This window comes from Eretmochelys imbricata, chromosome 8 (genome assembly GCF_965152235.1).
Source record: "Eretmochelys imbricata isolate rEreImb1 chromosome 8, rEreImb1.hap1, whole genome shotgun sequence".
NCBI classification, from domain to species: domain Eukaryota; kingdom Metazoa; phylum Chordata; order Testudines; family Cheloniidae; genus Eretmochelys; species Eretmochelys imbricata.
In genome coordinates, this window is record NC_135579.1 from 57,254,073 (window position 1) to 57,278,576 (window position 24,504).

Here is a 24,504-nt window from a genome sequence, read left to right on the forward strand (position 1 = left end):
CAGATACAAAATAGGAAATTGGTGCATCATTTGATGAATCTGTTCTTGGGTAAAGGGAAAAGAATCAAAGTACTTGATTTGAGGTTGAATGGGCAAAGTTTTCTTCATGGAACCTGAAGTGCAAGGGGTAACCTGGTTTTTATGAACTAGAGTAAGAATCAATTTCCATTCATTTTTCCTTACATGAAAACACCTTTGCAAGGGTGACTATTTACTCTGACATCTGTGCCAGACATGCATGATTGTTTAACTTTAGAGGCATAAAGTTTAAGGCCAGAAGGGACTACTAGATCATCTAGTCTGCCTTCCTGTATAGTACAGGTCATCCGCATCTGGACACTACCCTACACTAGTAGGTATTAGAGGGAGAGACAAAAGAAACAAATAATCTGAGTGCTCAGGTGCTATAGTGTTCATCATTCCTTGGACTACAGTGGCCTCTGCAGACATCGCTGTTTAAATCAAAATTTCAAGCTGTCAGGGTTCCTTCCCCACTCTGAACTCTAGGGTACAGATGTGGGGACCTGCATGAAAACCCCCTAAGCTTTTTTTTACCAGCTTAGGTTAAAACTTCCCCAAGATACAAACTGTTTTACCTTTTTCCCTGGGACTTTATTGCTGCCACCACCAGGCGTCTAACAAATATGTAACAGGGAAAGAGCCCGCTTGGAAATGTCTTTCCCCTCAAAAAATCCTCCCCAAACCCTACACCCCCTTTCCTGGGGAAGGCTTGATAAAAATCCTCACCAATTTGCATAGGTGAACACAGACCCAAACCCTTGGATCTTAAAAACAATGAAAAAGCAATCCGGTTCTTAAAAGAAGAATTTTAATTGAAGAAAAAAAGTAAAAGAATTACTTCTGTAAAATCAGGATGGTAAATACCTTACAGGGTAATCAGATTCAAAACATAGAGAATCCCTCTAGGCAAAACCTTAAGTTACAAAAAGACACAAAAACAGGAATCTACATTCCATTCAGCACAGCTTATTTTCTCAGCCATTTAAAGAAAACAGAATCTAATGCATATCTAGCTAGGTTACTTACTAAGTTCTAAGACTCCATTCCTTTTCTGTTCCTGGCAAAAGCATCACACAGACAGAGAGAACCTTTGTTTCCCGCCCCCGCTCCCGGCTTTGAAAGTATCTTGTCTCCTCATTGGTCATTTTGGTCAGGTGCCAGCGAGGTTATCCTAGCTTCTTAACCCTTTACAGGTGAAAGGGTTTTTCCTCTGGCCAGGAGGGATTTTAAAGGTTTTTACCCTTCCCTTTATATTTATGACACAAGCATCTTAAACTTAAGTTTGGGAGCAAACCACGGTTTATGATTAAAGGTCCTGTTACGTGGTACAATCAGGTGTGCTATGAAGAAAAAAATCATTCTTCAGAAATATCTTTAAGTCCTAGGGGGAAATATTCAAGCTCTACAGGGAATGTTTAGCAGTATCCAAAGACTGGGATGGTGCAAATGGACACACACAAATCTCTCTTTCCCTCCGCCCCCCACCCCTCGTACACACAGATTGAGCTTTGGGATCAGGGAGGTTACACTGCATGCTTTTGGGCCTGCAGACTCTAACCTAAAAACTTTTTCTGGAAAACAATATTATGGTTCTGGCCAATGTGACAAGCAACATGGTAACGTGTTAATTCATGCCTAAAGTCTAATTTCAGACACTGGAGCCTTGAAAGGATGTCAACATAGTGTTTGGATATGCAGATTGGCACTGAAGGTCATACAGTGAACATTTATGATTTTGCAGTCAGATATCAGATTTGGATAACTATTTTCCTTGCATTTCTGGGGGGCTAATTCCTATCACTTTGGAAGTCATCTTATTGTGATTATTTTTAATACACACATACATTTTTTGTTAAGACTTCTTACTTTACAGTAGATCACGTTAGACTTACATTTAGTTAAGTTACTTAATGCAATTATCATCCATAGTTCTGAGTGATTCTACAATCCATTAGAAGGGTACTTTACCTATTCAGTTACTAACTGTTGGGGATTTTTGGATCTGTTTTTTGTTTTGTTTTGCTTAGATCCTGATGAATTTGAGAGGATATATGAGCCACTAGATGTGAAGAGCAAAAAGATTCATGTAGTGGATAGTGGGCTCACCTTTAACCTGCCATACCCCCTTATCTTAAGACCTCAGCGAGGCGTTGATCTCATCATCTCCTTTGATTTCTCTGCAAGGCCAAGTGACTCCAGTCCTCCTTTCAAAGTAAGTAGACCAGGCCATTCCTTCAGTTTGTGTTATCATTTTTGAGGAGGTTAGGCCCAGATTCTCAAAGATATTTAGGCATTTAACACCAACTGATTTCAATGGAAGTTACGCGCCTAAATACCTTTGAAAAGCTGGACCATGCTTTTTATCCTCCCACCATGCTGGTGGCAAACTCCACTCTTTTGTGTCTTCTAGGCCCTCCCATTCACAGGGCTCTTTTTCAAAAATCTTACTTTGGTGCCATCATGGCTCCAGCTCTGCAGTAATTGACTTTCATATCACCAGTTTTCTACTCAGCCCCCAATCCTGCTCACTTTACTCAGGAGATTAATTCCACTGAGATAGAAGAGACTACTACCACGAGGAAGGCAGTGGGATTTGACCCTCAACAAAATGTCACTTGAAATAATTCCTCACCTGACTTTTATGGAAACCCTGACTGCACAATGACATGCAGAATTTGACCCTTAAATCTTTTTTTTTAAACTACATGCCATGATCTGTTGTCTCCTCTTGTAAAAAAAAAAAAGTTTATAATCAATATTAAGCAAATAAGTAGCTTACATTTATACTATAAAATATACTACTAATAAAAAATAAAACAGTACAACACAAATATAGAAGAAAATACCATATGTAAGTTCCATAATACAGGAGAATTACAATAAGCAAACATCCAGAAATCTGAACTGCTACTTCAGTCTTCTTTTGATGTCATGATTATCTCATGTTAAACAAAATACAAAAAGATAAATTCTTAATGTAAGAAGTGAAAAATCTTCTCCTTATCTACCATAAGCTACTCATTAGATCGTCTATGGAAGGTGTATCAGCACACTTAGGGTTTGTGTACACCGAACCACAGTGTGGGCTATGGGGATGTGAACTGCAGAGCACACCAAAGTGTTGCAATCTCACTGCCCTGTGTGGATGCAGCTGGTGCAAACAAAAAGGTTCCGAGTTCACATTAACGCAGTCCTCTTTCAAACAGGAGTGTGCTAACGTGAACTAGATACCTTTTAGTTCATGACACCAACGTCCACCCGGGGCAGTTAGATCGCAGTACTTTGGTGCATGCTGCGCAGTTCATACCCCTATAATCCGCACTGTGGCGCAGCGTAAACGTAACTTAACCTTAGTTTAAATACCACTAGGTGGTTGTTGTAAATAAATAGTTAATAGGGGTAATGTTTTCAGAAGTACCTGTCTTATTTTCAGATGTGAGTGACACGCTTAGGGCTGGATGCACCAAGGGACTTAGGTGGCTGGTTCTGATATTTATGTGACATTGAGATCCTCAAAATCTCCAGGTTTCAGAGTAACAGCCGTGTTAGTCTGTATTCGCAAAAAGAAAAGGAGTACTTGTGGCACCTTAGAGACTAACGAATTTATTTGAGCATGAGCTTTCGTGAGCTACAGCTCACTTCATCAGATGCATACCGTGGAAACTGCAGCTGCAGTTTCCACGGTATGCATCTGATGAAGTGAGCTGTAGCTCACGAAAGCTCATGCTCAAATAAATTCGTTAGTCTCTAAGGTGCCACAAGTACTCCTTTTCTTTTTTCAAAATCTCCATTCAGCTAACACCTAAATTCCCTAGCCGCCTAGGGGCTTGCCTACACTTGAAATGCTGTAGTAGCACAGCTGTAGTGCTTCCGTGTAGACATTACCAGGGCTGACAGGAGAGGTTTTCCTATCCACTTTCCCAAACCGCAGTAGCTAGGTCGACAGATGAACTCTTCTGTTGATCTAGTGCTGTCTACAGCAGGGATTAAGTCCAGTTGGCATGCTCAGAGCACACCTACTGGATCCGACTTTGCACAAAAGAAAGCCAAGGCTGACTGATCAGGAAGTTGGCAGGAGGGTTGGCTGGTTGAGGAGGCTGGAGGGTAGTGTGTGTGTGCATGTACATACCTAGGTACCAGGTCAGTTGCCCAGTGGTCAGGGCTCTCATCTGGGATGTGGGAGACTTCAAATCCCCACTCTGCTTGATTTGGAGCAGGGACTTGAACTCAGATCTCCCACATCCCAGGGTGAGTGCCCAGGTCGTTGGTTTGTCCCTCTCTTGTTTTTTGTGAGAAAGGGCTTAGGTGCCTAGCTCTAGGAGAAAGTTCACAGCTGTGAAGTCTGAGTGGATATAGGCATCTTCATCCAGCCTGGAGTTCGGTGCTTAACTACCTCTAATGGGTGGTGCTTAGGCCACTCTCCTCTCCTCAGCATTTCCCATGGGCTACCTAATATGGCTCCCCCTTTCAGCATGCTGACTTCTGTGAATCTCTCTCTGGGGCACCTAGTTCTCCCCATGCACTGTACAGGGAGTATAGGTGCCTAACTTGGGGCTGAGGAGTCCACTGGATTGCTACACCTAAATCCTGCTATGGATTATTAACTTTCAGTGAGCTTTAGACTCTGACAGTGCCTGAGTCACTTCTGAAATTGAGATTTTGGCTCCAAAGTCACTTAAGGGTTTTTTAAAAAATTACCCTAAATGTAAAAGTATGATTACAGATCAGTAACTGGCCATAAAGGCTTTAAATGAAGAAATGGTTAGAAATTTCAGGAGTCTAATTGTCGTGGCTTGGAGATTTTTCATCAGAGCAGTTCTGGTTGTTGTTTTTTAAAGTATCCAGCATCGTGTGGTAGAGATTTAGAACAATCTTTCCCTTTGCCATTCTGAAGTCTTTCCAGACAAGAGATTTTCAAACCAAATGAATTTCCCTGTCATTAGTTTAGACATGGAAGACCTGGTCTGACTCTCGGTGAATTCAATGGAAAGGCTGAGAAGTGGATCAGACATTATGACTTCTTCAGAAACTCCCTGCCAGAAAGCAGATTTCTTTATAATCCAAAAGCTAATAATTTCTCCAGCTGTAAGAGAAAGTCATTTCCATTTATTAGGTTATTAATTAATCATTAATATAACGTTGTTATATATTGAGCACCAAGCATATGCTTGGCATTGCAGCAAAATGGGTTCCTGTCCTTTGTAATGTAAAATCTAGTGCACTGATGGGAATTCAGTAGCATTGAATGGGTTTAACTGAGATGAAAATTTGGCACTGTGCCTGCAGGATTAATGTGGCTGTTCTTCAAAAATAGATGATGATCATTGCCACAGTTCAGAGCAACTGCACCTATATCCCCCTCTGTGGTCTAGCAGGAACACCTGCTTCTGGCTTCCCAGCTGTCACCACTCTTGGGCATAAGAATGGCCACACTGGGTCAGACCAATCATCCATCTAGCCCAGTATCCTGTCTTCCGACAGTGGCCAGTGTCAAATGCTTCAGAGGGAATGAACAGAACAGGAACAGGCAATCATTGAATGATCTGTCCCCAGTCGTCCACTCCCAGTTTATGGCAAACCAAGGCTAGGGACACTCAGAGCATAGGATTGCTTCCCTGGCCATCTTGGTGGAAAGCTGCTTCTTTCTCCCTCTTGACTGGGGTATTTCTAGGCTGCACAGTTTCCTGCCTGCACTGTGAATTCCCTTGCAAGTCAGACTGCCGCAGCAGGCTGCTTTACCTTCTTCTCAGAGGCTATAAGCAGTGTAAAAGCCCACCATTTTAACTTATCACACAGCTTTTTCTAAGCAAGTACATTTATTCTTGCAGTAAAGGCATTACAGAGAAAACTTATTATAAACAATAAAAGAGCCTACCTGTATGCTAATAAGCTAACTAGAGATCACCTTCTATTTCTGCAAGTGCTTTGGTCAGTGCTTCCAACCCTTCCCAGCCGATTGGGGCCCTCTCTTGAACAGAAGGTCCTCTCTATTTGCTGGGCCAGAAAGAAGGTCCTGTTGTGATTCAGATTAAACTCACACTATTTATCCAAAAATCCTTTGTCTGTGGAATCTCTCTGGAGGTCTTACAACCTAAGTAAATTTGCCTAATTCCCCCCCACCCCAACCCCCAAGTTCTTGGTTCAAGGGAGGGGGCTGTCATTACTCTCCCCTATGGAATGACATACAATCCCAGACCCACAATGATACATAGATTTAACACAGTAAGATCTTCCAAAGAGTTTGGAGGAAATTGCCATATCTGTTACAATAATGATGATTAGGTAAGAGGAAGTCTGCAAAATGGATTGCATGGTGTCATTCAAAAGTGAATCAGATATTCTGTTAGAAAGTACTATCAGGAAAGTGACCCAGCCTGATACATGGGGTTGCAGAGTGAGAATTAGGGCAGTTTGAGAACTGTTGAGCCCTGATCTTCCTTTACACTGCTACATGCATTTTCAGGCCCCTTTACTCCGCCAGAGTGATGTAGAGTGGCTGTAGTATACATGAGAGTCAGGTCCTTTGTATTCACGTAGGAGTTAGGTGACGTCTACAGTTTTGTTTGGGAAAAGGGAGGTAGAAATGTACACCAATCTTACTGTACCACAGCATCTCAATCGTATTAGAAATAGCATGAGAAAGGTCCAAGTTTATAATTACTGCATGTTGTAACTACTTGAGAAGGTGGTTGCTGACATAAGAATTCTTAAGATTAAACACATACACATTAGTAGCTGGAAAGAATGTAATAGCTGGAATATGAACCAGAATTCCTATGCTCTAGCTTCATAGAGCAACTCCATTATATGACGTAGGAAATGTCTCTGTATCATCTTGTAGAGATTTATCATTGTTCAGTCACTGCAATACAGTTGATTATACAATATGTTGGAAGCAAACTTTTCAGTTGTGCCATTGCCAAAGTAAGCCCAGTGTTTTATCTGGGATTTTCTAAGAATAGTCCCATCCAACCTAGAGTAAAGTAATCACTGCAAAATAAAGGTTAAATGACATCTATTATTTCTTAAGTGGCAAGAGTGGAATGCCTGATCCACTGCCTTTACAATCAAAACAGACAGACAAAACATGAAGACAGCTCTAAATGACCAGAGGAAGGTTAATGTCTCCCAGGAGTATTAAAGCCAACAGAAAAACAATAACAGCAAGGACATTTTCATGGGATACTTAAATGGACACCATCTATTTGAAATCCTAGTCAGTTGTTAAAAGTGAGCTTAAAGTAGTGTCAGGGAATACACCTGTTTTGGAGACCCACTGAAAATTGTTGTGGTTTTACAACCACATTGTCAATTCAAAAAGAAAGATTTCTCTCTCCTCTGCTGCCACATATAAGAGCCACCTAAACACCACTGACCATTGACTATGTCGGGTACAGTAATATGAGTTATAGAGTATTGCAGAGAGTAAACAAACTGAAAAAAGAGAGAACTTCTCTCTAATCTCTTTCCACTACAGTAATAAGGTACTATTTGTAACAATAGTAGGTTAAACAAACTCAGACTGTCCCTGTACTTGGCATGCTGCTTAGATCTTCCCTGCATAAACACCTCACCTCCACTTAATTGACTGAATCCTGAAGTCTAATGGTTAATTAGGCAAAATTCACTTCCGAATTTGGCCCATTTTTTGTCATTAAGGGAGCATGGGGTCCATTGTCCTGATCAGCTAGTATCATTGACTTTGTAAGGTCATCTCCACTGAGACATCTTTTCTTTTCTCTCATTTTTATGTTTTCCCAATAGTGTTGCCTGGGCAAGGTTTTAAATGCCTAGTCCTGTATTTCTTTTTGTGCATTGAGCTTTCTGTCTGTTGGTAGGTATTTTGCATGCAGATTGGAAGGTAGCAATATAGCAACATTAAGATATTTATTAAAAATAGCAACAGGGTTTCATGCACTTTTAGACCTTATATAAATTCCATCAAAACTCTCAACAACTCTAAAAGCCATTTGACAAAAGGGTAGGAGCTTGGCAAAGAACAAAAATGAAATGCATGAAGTTTTGTCTCAAAGTGATCTCTTAAAAGACTGAGCTATTAATTCTGAACACTGACGTGTATGATAGAAATACTGACATACCTCCACCTAGCACCCAGCTATAATCTGGAGACAGTAGTTTTCTGCTAGCCACTTTCACTCTGCCAAGAAGGACCTGAGCAAAATTCTGATCTCAGTTCCCACTGTGGCAAATATGGGGTACTTCCACTTCAGGCTTCAGTGGAGTTACCCTAGATTCACACTGGTGAACATGAGATCAGAATGTGGCTGAATAGCTCAAGTGAGCTCAGTGAGAACATTATGATTCTGTGTCAATGAAGCTGCTGTTTCTATATACCATGCTGCTTAGTACTCTCCCTGAAAAAGAATGAGTATAATTTATTTGAAGAAGTCTGTATTCACAGCGCATACATCACTGCAGAATTTGCCCTTTGTTTGCAATAGATTTGAAATATGTCTTATCTCTCCAAAACATAGTGAAATCTGCCAGCTGAAGACAATGACTGCATTCACCCATTTTTATTTCATACCCACTGCCTTTTAGTCTCTTGCGTGTCCAAAATGGTTTCCTAAAGGAAAATCCTATTTCATTCTGATTACACATGGTTAAATATAGACTGGTCTTCCCTAACCTCCCACAATATGCCCACATTATGTGCTTTTGAATCATTGTTTGCCAATGATTTTGTTTACTTCTCTGTCATGAGAAAACAACATACTATTTTTCAGGTTTCCATCCTGGCTGTAGCATGATTTAAAATGCAGTTTTGCTTGGAGAAGTACTTATGTAAACGTAGTGTTCTGTGGATCAGTGTTGATAAATCTCTTTGGTTTCCATAGCAGTGGTGGTCAGTTTAAAAATAACGTTATGGGTGGGGTTTTGTTTAGCTGTCAGCAAAGCAAACTCATCCTAAAATCTGAGAGCCAAGATGAGCTCTCCCCTTTTCGTGAATCATCACTTGTCATAAAGGTTGTGCGGGCCAAATTAGGCCCTGAATTACAGCTGTGCAACTCCATTGTCTTCAAATAATGTCTTCAATGGCAACTGTACAATCCCATTATTTTCACTGGGTTCACACAGGTGTAACTGGCTTTTTAAGCGATTCTGATGATACTGAAGGTGGAATTCATTTTTGCTCCTTCTCGGTTGGCCCTCCAAGAGTAACGGGGGTAAAAATCATTTTTAAAATGTATTTTTATCAATAAAGTCATCAGATATGAGTCTCTGGGGAGCAGAGTTGCATAAGAAAATAAATTTGGAGACCTGCTTTTAAGAGTGGAACTTCACTTTAATGATTTGGGATTGAGCAGTCTTTAAAGGAGAGCCTACACTTCAAACCAAAAACTGTTTGTGTTTAGATATCAAGCCCAATTTGGCAACACTTCACTCATGCCAATACTCCTGCTGCAGTCAGAAAGCAATGGTTTGTAAGATTGTTCCTATCATTGGTTATCTTTGTTTATCTCTGTGACCCTCAATAAAAAGTCCCCAATTGTGATGGTTGTTTGTAAACATTTGAAACTTTACTTCCTTTTTTAGGAAATTTTGCTTGCTGAAAAATGGGCCAAAATGAACAACCTTCCTTTTCCAAAAATAGATCCACATGTGTTTGATCGAGAGGGCCTGAAGGAGTGCTATGTTTTCAAACCCAAGAATACAGCTACAGAAAAAGACTGTCCAACCATCATCCACTTTGTTCTGGCAAACATCAACTTCCGGAAATACAAAGCTCCAGGTGTGTTTGCAATAGACACTAAAAGACACTAAATCTTGGTGTTCCTGGAAACAAGAAATTAATATATCAGTTGTTACATTGTGAATACTCTTTATCAGAAAGACCTAGAAATCTTTTCATAATGGCCATCAATTTCCAAAGCCCCATATAAAAGCAAGTTATTGTTATATAATTTATACTTCATCTCTTAAAGCTTTCCGTTTTATTTTTTCAAAATGATAAAATATTGTCCCTGGTTTTTTTTTGTCTCTATAGGTGTTCCAAGGGAAACTCAGGGAGAGAAGGACTTTGCTGACTTTGATATTTTTGATGATCCTAATACGCCATTCTCTACCTTCAACTTCCAATATTCCAATGAAGCTTTCAAAAGGCTTCATGATCTAATGGAATTCAACACTCTGAATAACTTAGATGTAAGTACAGTGTAAAAATGTCTGATTTACACCAGTTCAGAGGTGCTTTAGGGAGTCCACATAGTGATAGGATTAACTAGAGACAAGAATAAACCCCTAAATTTACTGCTTAAAATCTTCGATTTTTTTCTGCCTGTGTGCAGAAAAGTGCAAACTTGCACACAAATGTATTTGTATATGCAGTTATCTGTGCTGTTTTGCATTAATCTTTTTTACACAATTCACAAAAGAAGCACAGCCCAACTAGTAGGATGAAAAAGTTCACTTTCAAAAAACAAAGCCAGTTAACTTTTAAGGATCCTATACTGCCCTTGATTTGTGTGCAGAATCCCATTGATCTCAATGGAAGTTCTACATACCAATTTGAATGTATAACACTACCTATAACAGGGAAGGTAAATAGCATCATGTCCCAGCTTTCTCGGTGACTGACCAAATCAGCACCTTGATAAAGGCAACTGACAAGACCAAGTGATTTTGGTAGGGAGAGGGAGGGGACAGCTTGCCTTCTCCATTATGGCTCCTATTATTAATGGCATCTGGGTTCTGGAAAGAGACTGAATGGCCACGATGACAAAAAATGCCAATTTCCATGTGCGGCTGATTGTATCCATTAGTACCAGACACAAACCTATCCTTGGTGATCCATTTATTTGTTACTTGTTTATTGCAATACATTATATTTGTGGTAAGCCACACACTGAAAAAGCTCCAGTGAGTAAACAACTAGCATCCCATCTGCCTAGCAACTCTGGACTCACTGTAACACATCAATCAGTGCTCCCTTCTGTACTGGCTCCCCAGTGAATACAGACTGTCTTGATATTCAAAGCACCTGCATGGGATTTGGTCCTAGTTCACTGAGAGATCACCTTGACCCTCCACAACCAGGATGCTTCATTTCACTTGAACTCTGAAGCAGCTGGACCAAGACTTGGGAACTGACCTCCAGACTTTCAAATTTTAAGGGCAGGCTTACAGCCCATTAAAGTCCATGGAAAGACTGACATTGAGCATAATGGGAGTTGGGTAAGGCCTAAATGAAAAATGTTCAATTAAGCTTTCCCTGGATAAGTTGTTTATGAACTTGTGCTTCCATGCAATGCACACATAAACACAAAACTATGAAGTGGTGGAGTTATTTCCCCTGCAGACTGGGAAGGGAGGGAGAAAAAAAGTAGTTGTTTCTATTTTAACTGCTCAGATACTACACTGATAGGGGCCTGTTTAAAGCAGGGGAAAAGATGGATGAGATGGGCAGTGAGATTCAGAGAGGAGAATTTTGCCCTTTCTTTTGGCATCTGGTCTTAAAGTCTGGAATTCTGGAGTTGCAGTAAATACAATCATGCATGATGATCTCTTCTTGTAAGCTCTGAGGTAATCATGCTGCTGAAATAACAGAGATATTTTCCATTCAAAAGAAACAGCTAAAGAATGTTTCAGGAGCTATAGAACCATAGAAATATAGGGTTGGAAGGGATCTTGAGAAGGTATCAGGTCCAGCCCCCTGCGCTGAGGCCTAGACCATCCATGACAGGTGTTTGTCCTACCTGTTCTTAAAAACCCCCAATGACAGGGATTCCACAGCCTCTCTTGGAATCCTATTCCAGAGTTTATAATCCCCAGATCCTTTTAAGGAGCATTACTACCTAGCCAGTTATTCCCTGTTTTGTAGTTATGCATTTCATTTTATATGTGTCTGTAGATTATTTTAATGTACTGATCGTTTCCTGCCATAACAGAAGAATTGGATAGACTGTAACAAAATCTATAATGCTTTTCATGTTTGAGTTCTTGTGCTTGTTCAGGGTTCATTCCAATTTGGGTTAATATTCTAATCTAATCTGTTTTTTGTTTTTACTGTTCCATTATTGCAGTATCTGAGCTCCTCCCAGGTAACCGGGTGAAGCCAGGTGGTTCAGTGGCCTAGGGGAATAGGAGTGAAGTTCTGGAACAGCCTTCCAAGGGGAGCAGTGAGGGCAAAAAACCTAATTGGCTTCAAGATTGAGCTTGATAAATTTATGGAGGGGATGGTATGATGAGACTACCTGCAATGGCATGTAGCCAATTTGTGACTGCTAGCACCAAATATCTTCATCAGCCAGTAATGGGACACTAAATGGGGAGGGCTCTGAGCTACTACAGAGAATTCTATAGGTGTCTGACTGTTGGGTCTTGCTGAAATGCCCAGGGTCCAACTGATCGCCATATTTGGGGTCCGGAAGGAATTTCCCCCAGGTCAGATTGGCAGAGGCCCTGAGGGTTTTTCGCTGTCCTCTGCAGCATGGGGCACAAGTCACTTGCTGGTTTAAACAAAGTAAATGGTGATTTCTCTGTAATTTGAAGTCTTTAAATCATGATTTGGGAACTTCAGTAACTCAGCCAGAGGTTATGGGTGTATTAAAGGAGTGTGTGGGCGAGGTTCTGTGGCCTGCAATGTGCAGGAGGTCAGACTAGATGATCATGATGGTCCCTTCTGGCCTTAGTCTATGTAATGTATTCTGAGCTCTGCTACTTACTTTGCCGTGTGACTTTGAACAAGTGATTTCACCACTCTGTTTCCTCATCTGAAAATGAGGATAGTGACATTTGCCATCTCTGTAAAGTGGTCTGAGTTCTAGGGATGAAAATTGCTATATAAGATATATAATTCTTAAATAATGCTTTGGTAAATGAGCTCAGAATCAGTCTGCTAGAGATTGATTTGTTCTGCTGAAACTGTAACCAATAAATGCTTTTAAGTTTGAGCTAAAGAAATAAAACTAAAATTTAAAACAGTTAGAAGCCATATTAATGATTTAATGTTACCATTAAATCTCAATATTCTTGTAGTGTTTGATTTATACCCCAAAATCCGATATGGACCAAATTCTGATTTCATATACTGCAGTGTAACTCCAGTCATTACATCTGATTTGCATTACTTTAAACAAGATCAGAATCAGGGCCCAAGTATATTTTTGTTCTAGTGATTTCATTCAACAGCTGTAATTTTTTTCTGCTGCAAGTTTCAGATCTTTGTAGTAAGTACATGATCCAAATATGCCACCTACTGGCTATATTGCATTCTACTTTCAACATCAAAGAATTAGGATTTTTAACATAGACTTTTTTTAAAGACAGTCTCTCCTCTTCTGTTCTGTATAATTTTCTATAGAAGGCACGGAACATTATTTCATAACAAGATTGTCTACATAGCAGAATTGAAACAGCTGATGAGAAATGTTTACCTGACTAATTTATGAGGTTCTTCAACTAATTCAGTTAGCAGAGCAAACATTCTCTTTAGATGATCCAAGGAGTATGAAATCAAGCCAAAGTAGATGAATTTAGCTTTCTGTCTTTCTTTAGCTGCTGCTGCTATTGTGCTCTTCCCTTTTTGGCAGAGTGAATTGTTGAGTTTGCAGTGATTTATAGAGGCAAAAAACACAAAAAACCCTGACCTTTTTGCCTCCCCAGACTCTTGCATACCCTGGCAAATGTTCTTCGTGGAACAATGTTCTTTTTTTCAAAAATTTCAACATACAATCTGTTTATTTGTTTTTAAAGCCCTTTCTTCTATGCAATACTGGCTTGCTTCTGGTATTAAGAGCAACCGTTGTACAAGCTGATATGGCTTTTTGCTATCAGTTAAAAAACCACCATCAGTATCAATTCTTTGCCCTGAACTCTGACTCTGTTTTACAGGTGATCAAGCAAGCAATGGTGGAAAGCATTGAATACAGAAGACAGAATCCATCCCGCTGCTCTGTGTCCCTCAGCAATGTTGAGGCAAGAAAATACTTCAACAAGAACCCTCCGAGCACTAACCATACATAGGATATGTACTGCAGGTGCCACTCCTTCAAGAAATTTTCTAAATCTATGTAACTGGATCTGGACACGCGTTACAACACACCATTGCTCAAGTGAAAGGGCCAGGTGGAACTGAGGAAAGCATTTTTCTGTGACATTTCATGTTTCACTGTGATTTGTACTTTTTTACATTTTTGTTTTGCATCTACAAACATTTACAAAATTCCGGCATAAATGGCCATTCTTTATTTCAAAAAATACAGAATTGTGCATGCTTTGGATGCAAAGTAATTTGGTTTAAAATGCTCCTGTTTTTGTAAAACTTCTCCCAATTTCATGAATATTTTGTCTCAATATTTTCCATTTTAAAGTTTTGTTAAAATGGTGCCTGTGTCTGGGTTCCTGGAAGGGCCACACTGAGAATACCACATGCAGGGCAGACTGCAAGGAGCAGGCAGACAATCTTCCCAAACTGGTGGTTTATTCGATAATTCAGTTAACCAAACCAGTAACAAAATAGCTTTTGTGATACCACATTGGTTAACCAGAAGCCAAACACAGTCCCCTTTTAAACATTCCAGCCCTTGTCTACCAACCAAGTCTAATATACAAGTCTACAACCAAGTCTAATATAGGGGGGTTACTGAAAACCCATTTCACCATATGTGAGGTTCTTTCTAATCCCAAAGGATCAGACACATACCCCCAGGTCAATATGAATCTCACCCAAATACCACACTGTCAGCCCATCTTTAGTAAACAAACTAAATATTTAATAATAAAAGAAGAGAGTTATAAATGGTTAATAGATCACATACATACAAACAATTGCAAAGTCCTAATTTCAGGTTTGTAGCAATGATGGAATAGATTGCCGGCTTGTAGAGTCTCTCTGGTAACTTCCAAAAGATTGGAAGGTCCTCAGTTCAAAGTTCAAGATGCTCCTTTTAGTTGTAAATCCACAATCCAGAAAATTAGGGCAGGAAAGAGGCAAAATGGAGATATCTCAGGGTCCTTTATAACCTCTGCCATGTGCTTGGAATTTTACTGTCCCAAATAAAGCCCATTGTCCCTGTTTGTGGAAAGTTACTGGCCCAAGATGGAGTCCAGGGTCACATGAGCATATCACATGCCTCTACGTGTTTTGCTGAATCACATGGGGTGGCCACTGGCTCCTCGCTGGCTGAAGCATCCTCAGGAAGAGCTATCTGGATGGGATGAGTTTCTTAAATGGCCCTTTGTGAGTTTCCTTGATGGGCCATCAATACATAGCTGTCTGGCCCTAATGTAAGTCCTATCTGCAGGATGTCACACAAGAATATAACACAGGTTTAAGATAACAGCACATAGCCAATATTTATAACTTCAGATACAAAGATGATACATGCATGCAAACAGAATAATCATACTTAGCAAGTCATAACTTTTCCATTGGCACCTTACATGATACACTTTGTATAAGATTTAAGGAAATTGTGTTACAGTGGTAAGAACAGTGATATAAATGGTCACCTTTCTTATACACAGCATCACGATGCCATTTTCAAATATGTGACAAAATATGAAAAACTAGGAATGCAGACTCTTGTCCAATACATTTTACACACCTGTACAATTCAGGATGAATTATTTTACTACACAAAGGCATTGAATTTCTTCAACACAATAAAACATTAAGGGCATGGATTTCATGGATCTATATACTTAAACTAGAAGCTAAGGCCCAGATCCCACTCCACTTTATATCACTGGTAAAATTGCCATTGACTTCAGTGTGAACAGGATTGGCTCTTTACTCGATATGAACTTGCTAATGTATAAAATTTCTCAGCAGTTGCCACTTATCAGGGCTAGTAATGTTGATTCTTCCTATAGATTTCTTTTATAGATAACCCTTTCCTGATCACTGCTCTCCTTTGGCCAGACTGACCATGCCAGAAATCCAGTCTACGAAATCCCTAAGGGAGCTGCATTTTGAACTTTGTTTTTCTTGCACAAAGAACGTAGTGATGTCTCTTAAAAAAAAAAAAAGAGAGAGAGAGATTCTTATTACTAGTGGCAGAAAAATATTTTTAATTATCTTTACTAAAGATTATTGGTCCCATTTTCAGTTAATGTAACTTACCACTGACTTTAATGGAGCAATGACGATTCGCTCTAGCTGAATATCTGTTCCCAAAACATTTTGAATATTTTCACAAAAAGTAATGGCAGTTTTCCAGAACTATTAATTAAGACAGCCTTCCATGTCCTCAGTGATTCATGTCAGTAAGTGTTAGTGCCTGATGATAATTTTTCAGTGATTCACATATCTATTCAGCAGGAGAAAACAACTTTAGCACTTCAGAGAACATGGATTTTCACAGCAAAGATGAGGAAAAGGATTAAAATTTCTGGATGACAGTGAAAAATGCATCACTCCTTAACTAATGTAGTGTTTGAAACGTAACTTTGTCAGTAATGAGTGTGTCTGTGTATGCTCCCACGCAGGCATTTCTAAATTTCTCCTCAGGAGCTGACATTTTCTTACATATACCACTTAAGCTGCAGCCATGGGGGACTACGTTAGTGGTTAAGTTGGAAAAGCCCCAAATCCTGTAGTTGTGGGAATAAGAAATGCTTATAGAAATGCTTATATGGTCACTTTCTGCTAGTATTTCTTTGTTTTTAAAAATTGCCTGCATTTGGTGTGCAGATTTTACATGCTTTCTAAAATGAAATACAGATATAGGGCAATGAGATGTTTGTCACAGAAATTCTCCATGTGGTCAGCACTTGAGGACTGACATTTCAACACCAGTGCAGCAACAAAATTCCAAGATAGTGATCTGAGTTCATATCCATGGACAAATTCTGATCAGATTTATACTCCCCGCTATAGCACCCAAGCCATGGGCATGGGCTGTGAGGCAGCACAGAATCCATCCTACATTTTTGACCCATCCTTTGCACTTAATTAACTTGTCTGTTACCCTCAACAACCCTTGGCCAGTCTCTAAAAAGTATGAGGACAAAATTATACCCTCAGCTGTGTGCACACACAGCTCCCATTGAATCTTAGCTACTGAAGTCGGGTTGTCAGAAGGATAGACAAGTTATTAATAGGCTTAAAAGCTTTTGTGAGGATGAAGGTATCTCAAGGCTCCTGCTGTGAGGAGAATTGTGAACAAGGCCCTTGTTGTTAGTGAGGGAGGAAGGTTTTCTGTGTGAATTTATTATTATTTATTAGTTTTATTTGGATAGCACTCAAAGATCTCCATTGGGTTTAGGGTCCCATTGTGCTGGGCACTGTGCAAATCCACATAAAGATGTGATCATTGCCCTAAAAAGCTACAGTCTGGCTTAAAACAATACAATGAGGGGGTGTAACAATCACTATAGGGAGGAGGGAAGGAGCATGAAGATAAGGATGATGAGATCTCCTGGTGACATAGGTTACCTGTGTGCACAGCTAGATGGTTATGAATAAGATGAAAGGGCATCTGGTTTACTTCTACAAATAAATAATATCAGCTCTCTCTTGATTGCCACTCAGCCCAGCAATCATTAGCTGGCTTACTTCACATAGGTGTCACAGCAGAAGTGGCATTTGAAGTGGAAGAGGGTAGTGGATTTACAGCTTTGTTCAAGGAGGGCTTGCTATGTGTGGTGGGCAGTGCAGTAGAAAACACAGACACTTGTGGGAGAAGCAGAGGTAAGCATTCCAGACTGAAGCTCAATAACTTTTTCAAACCTTTTTCCTGAGAGGGCCTGACTTACACACTATGAGCAGCATTAAGCACATGCACAAGTCTGCGCAGGATCAGGGCTTCAGATTGTAAACTCTTCAATGCAAGGACCTTCAGTGAAATCTAAAGTCACTGACAAAAATATTGAGTTCAGTGGAACCAGGAATTCCCCCCTTTATCTTCTTACTTGTCCATTAGGTTCCCACCAAACTTGGCACTGTATAAATAATAAAAATCACAATTAGCAACACTGCTTCTTGCAAGCCCTACTGAAAGCTAATCTGATTTTTTATTTGATAATTTTCACAATATACAATTTTTACAGCAACTGCTCATTTATCAAAGAGATTACTGTTAATCCAATGGCGGTTCCTTTTATTGTGAATTATAGCACCATTTTAAATGGTCTAAGATCTTCATATCGTGAGGAAGTAAGCAATTATAATGAAATTTTCTTAATAGTCACTGCAACATCCCTCCTTAAATTTATATGTAATCCTCAGTAATTAATAAACACTTCCCTTATTGAGGAATAGGTTTTATTTGTGTTTGAATTAGTACCTGTTTAAAATCAAGAGAGAAAATAAAGGTAATTTATCTTACTGATGCATAATTTAAACATTTGCAGCAAATGATTGAAAACAGGAAGAAGCTGGTACCACCTTTATATTATAATATTTTTCTTTTCTAAATAATTGGGGGGAGGAATAGCTTAGTGGTTTGACCATTGGCCTGCCAAACCCAGGGTTGTGAGTTCAATCCTTGAGGGGGCTATTTAAGGATCTGGGGCAAAAATTCCCAGATAGCTGAGCAGGGGGTTGGAGTAGGTGACCTCCTGAGGTCCCTTCCAACCCTGATATTCTATATTATTTTTTCTTTTGGTTAACGTGATAATATTTTTATTTCATAATATGTATTCTCTGTGATGCCCACAAAATGTAAGATTTATATTATCACATTATTATGTTATCAGATGGCAAAATATAAATAAAACTTGGTTTGTGGCATTCGTTGTTTCAGGAGGCATACACTAATTCTCAGACACTGCACTGTACTTTACATTTCATTGTGATACGGGCTCAGATGTGCCAAACTAATGAGAGTGGAAACCAATGGGACTTATATGAGCAAGGCATACCAGTACAGCTGGTCCATAACAAAATGTAACTTCTGTGAAAATTTTAACTAAAATGTCATTTTAGCTGAAATTCAACCTTTAGTTGAAGAATTGAATTTTGGAAAATTTCAACCGCTTTTGGGAACAGATCTGGCCCATGTTTCTCCTTGTCAGAGTGGTGTTAAAACATCACTCTGGGAGAGATTCTGTGCTGTCTCTCTGAGGCGCACACTGCTATTGGGATTCTAGGAAAGATCAGCCCTGGTTCTGGGGGATGAAGACAGGTGGGCTGAAGGACTCCCTTTCCATGAAGGGGTAACAGACTGAGAGTCAGGGCCCAGGAAATGTGGCAGAAAGGCCAAGGGAGGAAACAGTGCTGCACCCTGCTGAGACCTAGGGAAGCTGAAAGTGCATGGGGGATTCAGTGTCTGGATCCCCTCACAGAAGTCTGGTGAGCTGGCAGCACAGGGGGTCTAGATCTATGACAACTCACTTTTCTGATGGGAAGGGAACATTTGAGTGTTGTAAATCTTTTCATGAGGGACCATTTTATTACCATATGACAATCAAGGCTCGCAGTCTGACACTGGCCGTCACCAGTAGGGAGGTAAAATATTAGACAAATAAAAACTCTCAATAATATTTTAACGTGACTGAGTGCAGGACAGACCTTTCCAATATACTTATACCAGCAAATTTTCTTGAGTCCGCATAGATGGCAACCTGGTGTTACTGTGGATTTAAAATAAAAGGATTTACCATTCAGAACCAGAATATCTGCTAATGCCCTCCCTTTTAGGACAAAGCCTGCTGTTCATCTGCAAGTACTTGAATTGAATTTGTTTATTTGGCACGAGAAACATCTGAGATGACTTGGTCTCCCTGACTAATTTATTGATGAGTCTGGTTTTGTTTATTCCAGTTGGCAGCCGCAATCAAATGAAAAATCTTTCATAATCCAACATTCCTAAATGTAAAAGAGGAAATCTATCTGCGTGCAGTCAGAAAGTGACGCATTCAAACCTAATTCAGCTCAGCTGTAGCGTAGGAGGCTTAGCCAATTGTCATGCAGTGTCTTAGAAATTATATAAAATGTGAATACTAGCCCAGAAAAAGTAAACATCTTCCCCTCCTCACAAATGACATGAAACCGATGAAATTGTTTTCTGCTTAAACGAAGTATTTGGTCCTGTGTTTCATAATTAGAGCTGGGTGAAATTTTTTGACAGAAACTTGCAGATTTGGATCAGCTTGAAACATTTTGTGAATTTGTGTAGATGTCATTCAGTTGTTTTGAGTGGGGAAAAATAATCTAAAAACCTGATATGTTTTGTTTTGAAATGAAACACCAATTTTTCAATTCAAAATGATATTTGTTGCTTCCAAATTTCCTTTAATTTCAGTTGGAACTAAATGAATCATTTCACCCAAAATGTTTTACTTTTTGATACTCCAAAATTTGATGGGGAAAAAATTCAGATCAACCCGAAACAATTTTTTCTTCGCTTTGTCATATTTTCCAGAAAACCAAAACATTTGTTATTCACACAGCAATATTCACACACTTTTTTTCAAAGCTTCTGCTGTTTTACTGGTTGTGATACTTTTTCTTACAAAGTAGTTTGCTAGTTTAACAAAATAATAATTACATTTGGAGCTGGTTGAAATAAATTTAAAAATTTGGACAAAATTTTAAAATTAAACAAAAAGTTTGACTACATTTTCAAGAGTCCAACCCTTCTCCCATATGTGCACATGCCCTTTTTTCCCAGCCAACTACAGAGTTGGTTGCTATCCTTCAGTTTGGAAAAAAAAAACCAACAACACAGGAAAACATTTTGAAAAAAAAATATGCATTTTCTCCCTCTGTTTTCTGCAACAAGCTCCACTTGGTGTATGACTGGCTTTGGGGGAAGGGAAGAAACATTGTGCTTTAATTTTCTGAGATTACTGGCAATTGTCTGATCTTATTTGGACTGTTCATAACAACTCATGGCCCAGTCCTGCTCCTTTTGAAGTCAAGGACAAAACTCCTGTTTTCAGGATTGGGCCTAGAACAGAAACTTTAAATGTTGAACTGTAGCTCTACCCTACTAAGTGGCATTATGAAAGTGGCACCATAGAGATCCATATTCATGTATCTCACTGATTTCCAGATTAAATTTCCTCAGTTTCCAAGTAAAAAGCTGTCCCATCCCACAATTGCATTCCAGGGTCGAACAGTCAAGCTGTTTTCTGTCCACCTCACCCGTCATTGCCATCAGGGAGGTTCACTGGGACAAATCAAGGCCCCAGCCTCTTAAATGAGTTGTATAAGTCTCATTAATGACATCTGTGGGTTGGCACAGCCGTGTCGGCCTTTCCTCAATACCTTCCACAGTGAACAGAGGTGGAATAAGGAGCCATTGTGACAGCTCAGTGTTACTTTAGGATCCCCATGGATGGAGAGAATCTCCCAGTATAACACTACTTCAAGCAAGCTTTATGCCCCAAAGCTGTACTGTTGCTGGGAAAGACCTACTGAGTTTGGAGACATCATTCAGATTCCTTGTCTCGACATGTTGATACTGACCATATGGTAGAGTTTCCAACTTGGAGGTCAGATGTATTAAATGTCTATTTACATTATTGTTTTTGAGGTTTTTTTTGCCAAGAGCAAATTTGTGGGATGAACTCTGACTAACCTGGAAAGCACGAGAAATGGATCCACATGAATGCCGATGTCAAGATTTGAATGTTTGCAGCAGAGAAAGAAAATTCCGTCAGCATCAAATCTCTGTTTTGACCCAAAGTATTTGTCTGTGGGATGAAATTTGAGAAAGAATATGGAGGGAATTGGAAACCACTAAGGTCTTTTCTTTAACACACTCTAGGTTGGCAAGGGATCTGTCTGCTTTCAGGCCACTGGAAGGATTCTTTTTCAGGACGTTGTTCAAGCAGTCTGTAATGGCAAATGGATTTGATATTAGTAACACAGGTTATACAACTAAACAAATTTACATGACACATGCTTTCCCTGCTGCTCACTCAAGTTGAAAGCATGTAGACATTTCCTGAAGCTGTAAATTCACCTATCACACTTACTTTCTTTACTTACATAAGGGTTAGATTTGTGTACTAATCTTCTGAGTCATCAAATTAAGTTATACATGTAAATGGGCCCTTCTCACGCGAGGAAAAAAAAATAAAGATCATAGTGGTTCAGCTAAAAAGACTATAAAGCATAAGAATTAAACAGTAAGCTAAATTCCATGCAAAAAAAGTCATGTTGATGCAATGATAAGGTTTATAAATTGATCTGTGAAAACTTTGACCTTAATTCTGCTCCCTTGTGTTTATAAAGACTGTATTTTAAAAGTATAACTCGTGTCCATTAATACAACATTTTGTATAATAGAAATTGGAATTTCTTATGTGGCCTTACAGTCAGTTATAATTTAGTATATACAGATCAGAGTTTGGCTTGATTTTTAAAACGTAATGAACTCTCCCAAACAAGCCAAGTTTGTGGAAAACCAGTAGTGTGAAGGTTTGGAATGCTTAAAGTTGAATGGCCTGAGATGATCCAGAGTTTGAGAAGATGTTGAATTTTAGGTGATCTCTAATTTGAGGGAATCCTCTGTATGACATTCTCTAGAAAGTAATCAGATCCCAAGCGGGCCGGGGGGAGGAATGGGGGTGGGTTGACCCAGTGTTCTAACAACACTAGCTTTGAATCAGTTTAGAAAACTGAATGACAGTGTTGCAGGTTTAACTTTAAAATATTGGACTGCTTTTATTCAAAGCTGGCTTGTGGTAACTGGGATGACTTTAATGCTGAAGTGCCTTTAACACTGACACAGCTTTGTAATTTTGCACTTAATTGTAACAATAATTGTAACAATACTTGAATAACACTTTCCATCTGAGGATCTCAAGTGCTTTGTAGACAATAGTGAATAAGGCCATACAACATCTGTGTGAGGTAGGTATTATTGTTTCTATTGCATAGCAAGGGAAACCAAGCCACAGATATTATGGGACTCATGAAGGGCTACAGAGGACATCTGTGGCAGGTCAAGGACAAGAATTAATGTCTTTTTTTATTTAGGTTTTTGCTTAATTCACTAGCCTGCCAGCCAAGTCATTAGGTCAACATTTTCAAACCTGGACGACTAAAATTACGCACCTCAATCCAGATTTGGGTGCACAAGCAAAGTCATCTCTTTTTCAGATGTGCTAAGCACCCAGCAACTCCAAATTAATCCCAATTATTTCAGTGCAGGTACAGACACACACTCTAATTTAAGTGCTTCTATCTTTTGAGCAGCCAAATTGTGACACTGAGGGCCAGATTGTCACAAGTACTGAGTCCCTCTTCCTGCACCCCACAGCTTCTATTGACTTGATCTGGAAAGTAAATGGGAGCTGTGAGTGCTCAACACCTCTGTAAGGAAGGCTAGAAGTGTCTCAGTATTCTTGTCAGCAAGTTAAGGAAGTATGGGCTGGATGAATGCACTATAAGGTGGGTAGAAAGCTGGCTAGATTGTCAGGCTCAACGGGTAGTGATCAATGGCTCCATGTCTAGTTGGCAGCCGGTATCAAGTGGAGTGCCCCAGGGGTCGGTCCTGGGGCCGGTTTTGTTCAATATCTTCATAAATGATCTGGAGGATGGTGTGGATTGCACTCTCAGCAAATTTATGGATGATACTAAACTGGAAGGAGTGGTAGATACGCTGGAGGGTAAGGATAGGATACAGAGGGACCTAGACAAATTGGAGGATTGGGCCAAAAGAAATCTGATGAGGTTCAATAAGGATAAGTGCAGGGTCCTGCACTTAGGACGGAAGAATCCAATGCACCGCTACAGACTAGGGACCGAATGGCTAGGCAGCAGTTCTGCGGAAAAGGACCTAGGGGTGACAGTGGATGAGAAGCTGGATATGAGTCAGCAGTGTGCCCTTGTTGCCAAGAAGGCCAATGGCATTTTGGGATGTATAAGTAGGGGCATAGCGAGCAGATCGAGGGACGTGATCGTCCCCCTCTATTCGACATTGGTGAGGCCTCATCTGGAGTACTGTGTCCAGTTTTGGGCCCCACACTACAAGAAGGATGTGGATAAATTGGAGAGAGTCCAGCGAAGGGCAACAAAAATGATTAGGGGTCTAGAACACATGACTTATGAGGAGAGGCTGAGGGAGCTGGGATTGTTTAGCCTGCAGAAGAGAAGAATGAGGGGGGATTTGATAGCTGCTTTCAACTACCTGAAAGGGGGTTCCAAAGAGGATGGCTCTAGACTGTTCTCAATGGTAGCAGATGACAGAACGAGGAGTAATGGTCTCAAGTTGCAGTGGGGGAGGTTTAGATTGGATATTAGGAAAAACTTTTTCACTAAGAGGGTGGTGAAACACTGGAATGCGTTGCCTAGGGAGGTGGTGGAATCTCCTTCCTTAGAGGTTTTTAAGGTCAGGCTTGACAAAGCCCTGGCTGGGATGATTTAACTGGGAATTGGTCCTGCTTCGAGCAGGGGGTTGGACTAGATGACCTTCTGGGGTCCCTTCCAACCCTGATATTCTATGATTCTATGTATATGCTAATTAATGGGAGGTTTTTTCACTGCATTCAGTAGGAACAAGATGTAAGATTGAAGTTCATCATCTAGATAAGATAAATGCATGTTTTGCCAAGATGTTCTGT

General features: G+C 39.8%; 1 protein-coding gene across 1 annotated transcript in view; it reads left to right on the forward strand.

The window, feature by feature from the left end:
• PLA2G4A (phospholipase A2 group IVA) overlaps positions 1-18,709 on the forward strand; it is a 134,414-nt gene extending 115,705 nt beyond the window's left edge. Inside the window, exons 15-18 of the mRNA XM_077825030.1 lie at positions 2,049-2,233; positions 9,580-9,775; positions 10,031-10,188; positions 13,876-18,709. Coding sequence (XP_077681156.1) covers positions 2,049-2,233; positions 9,580-9,775; positions 10,031-10,188; positions 13,876-14,007 — 671 coding nt within the window. The 3' untranslated portion in view covers positions 14,008-18,709. The remainder of the gene's footprint in view (positions 1-2,048; positions 2,234-9,579; positions 9,776-10,030; positions 10,189-13,875) is intronic.
• The last annotated feature ends 5,795 nt before the right edge of the window (positions 18,710-24,504 follow it).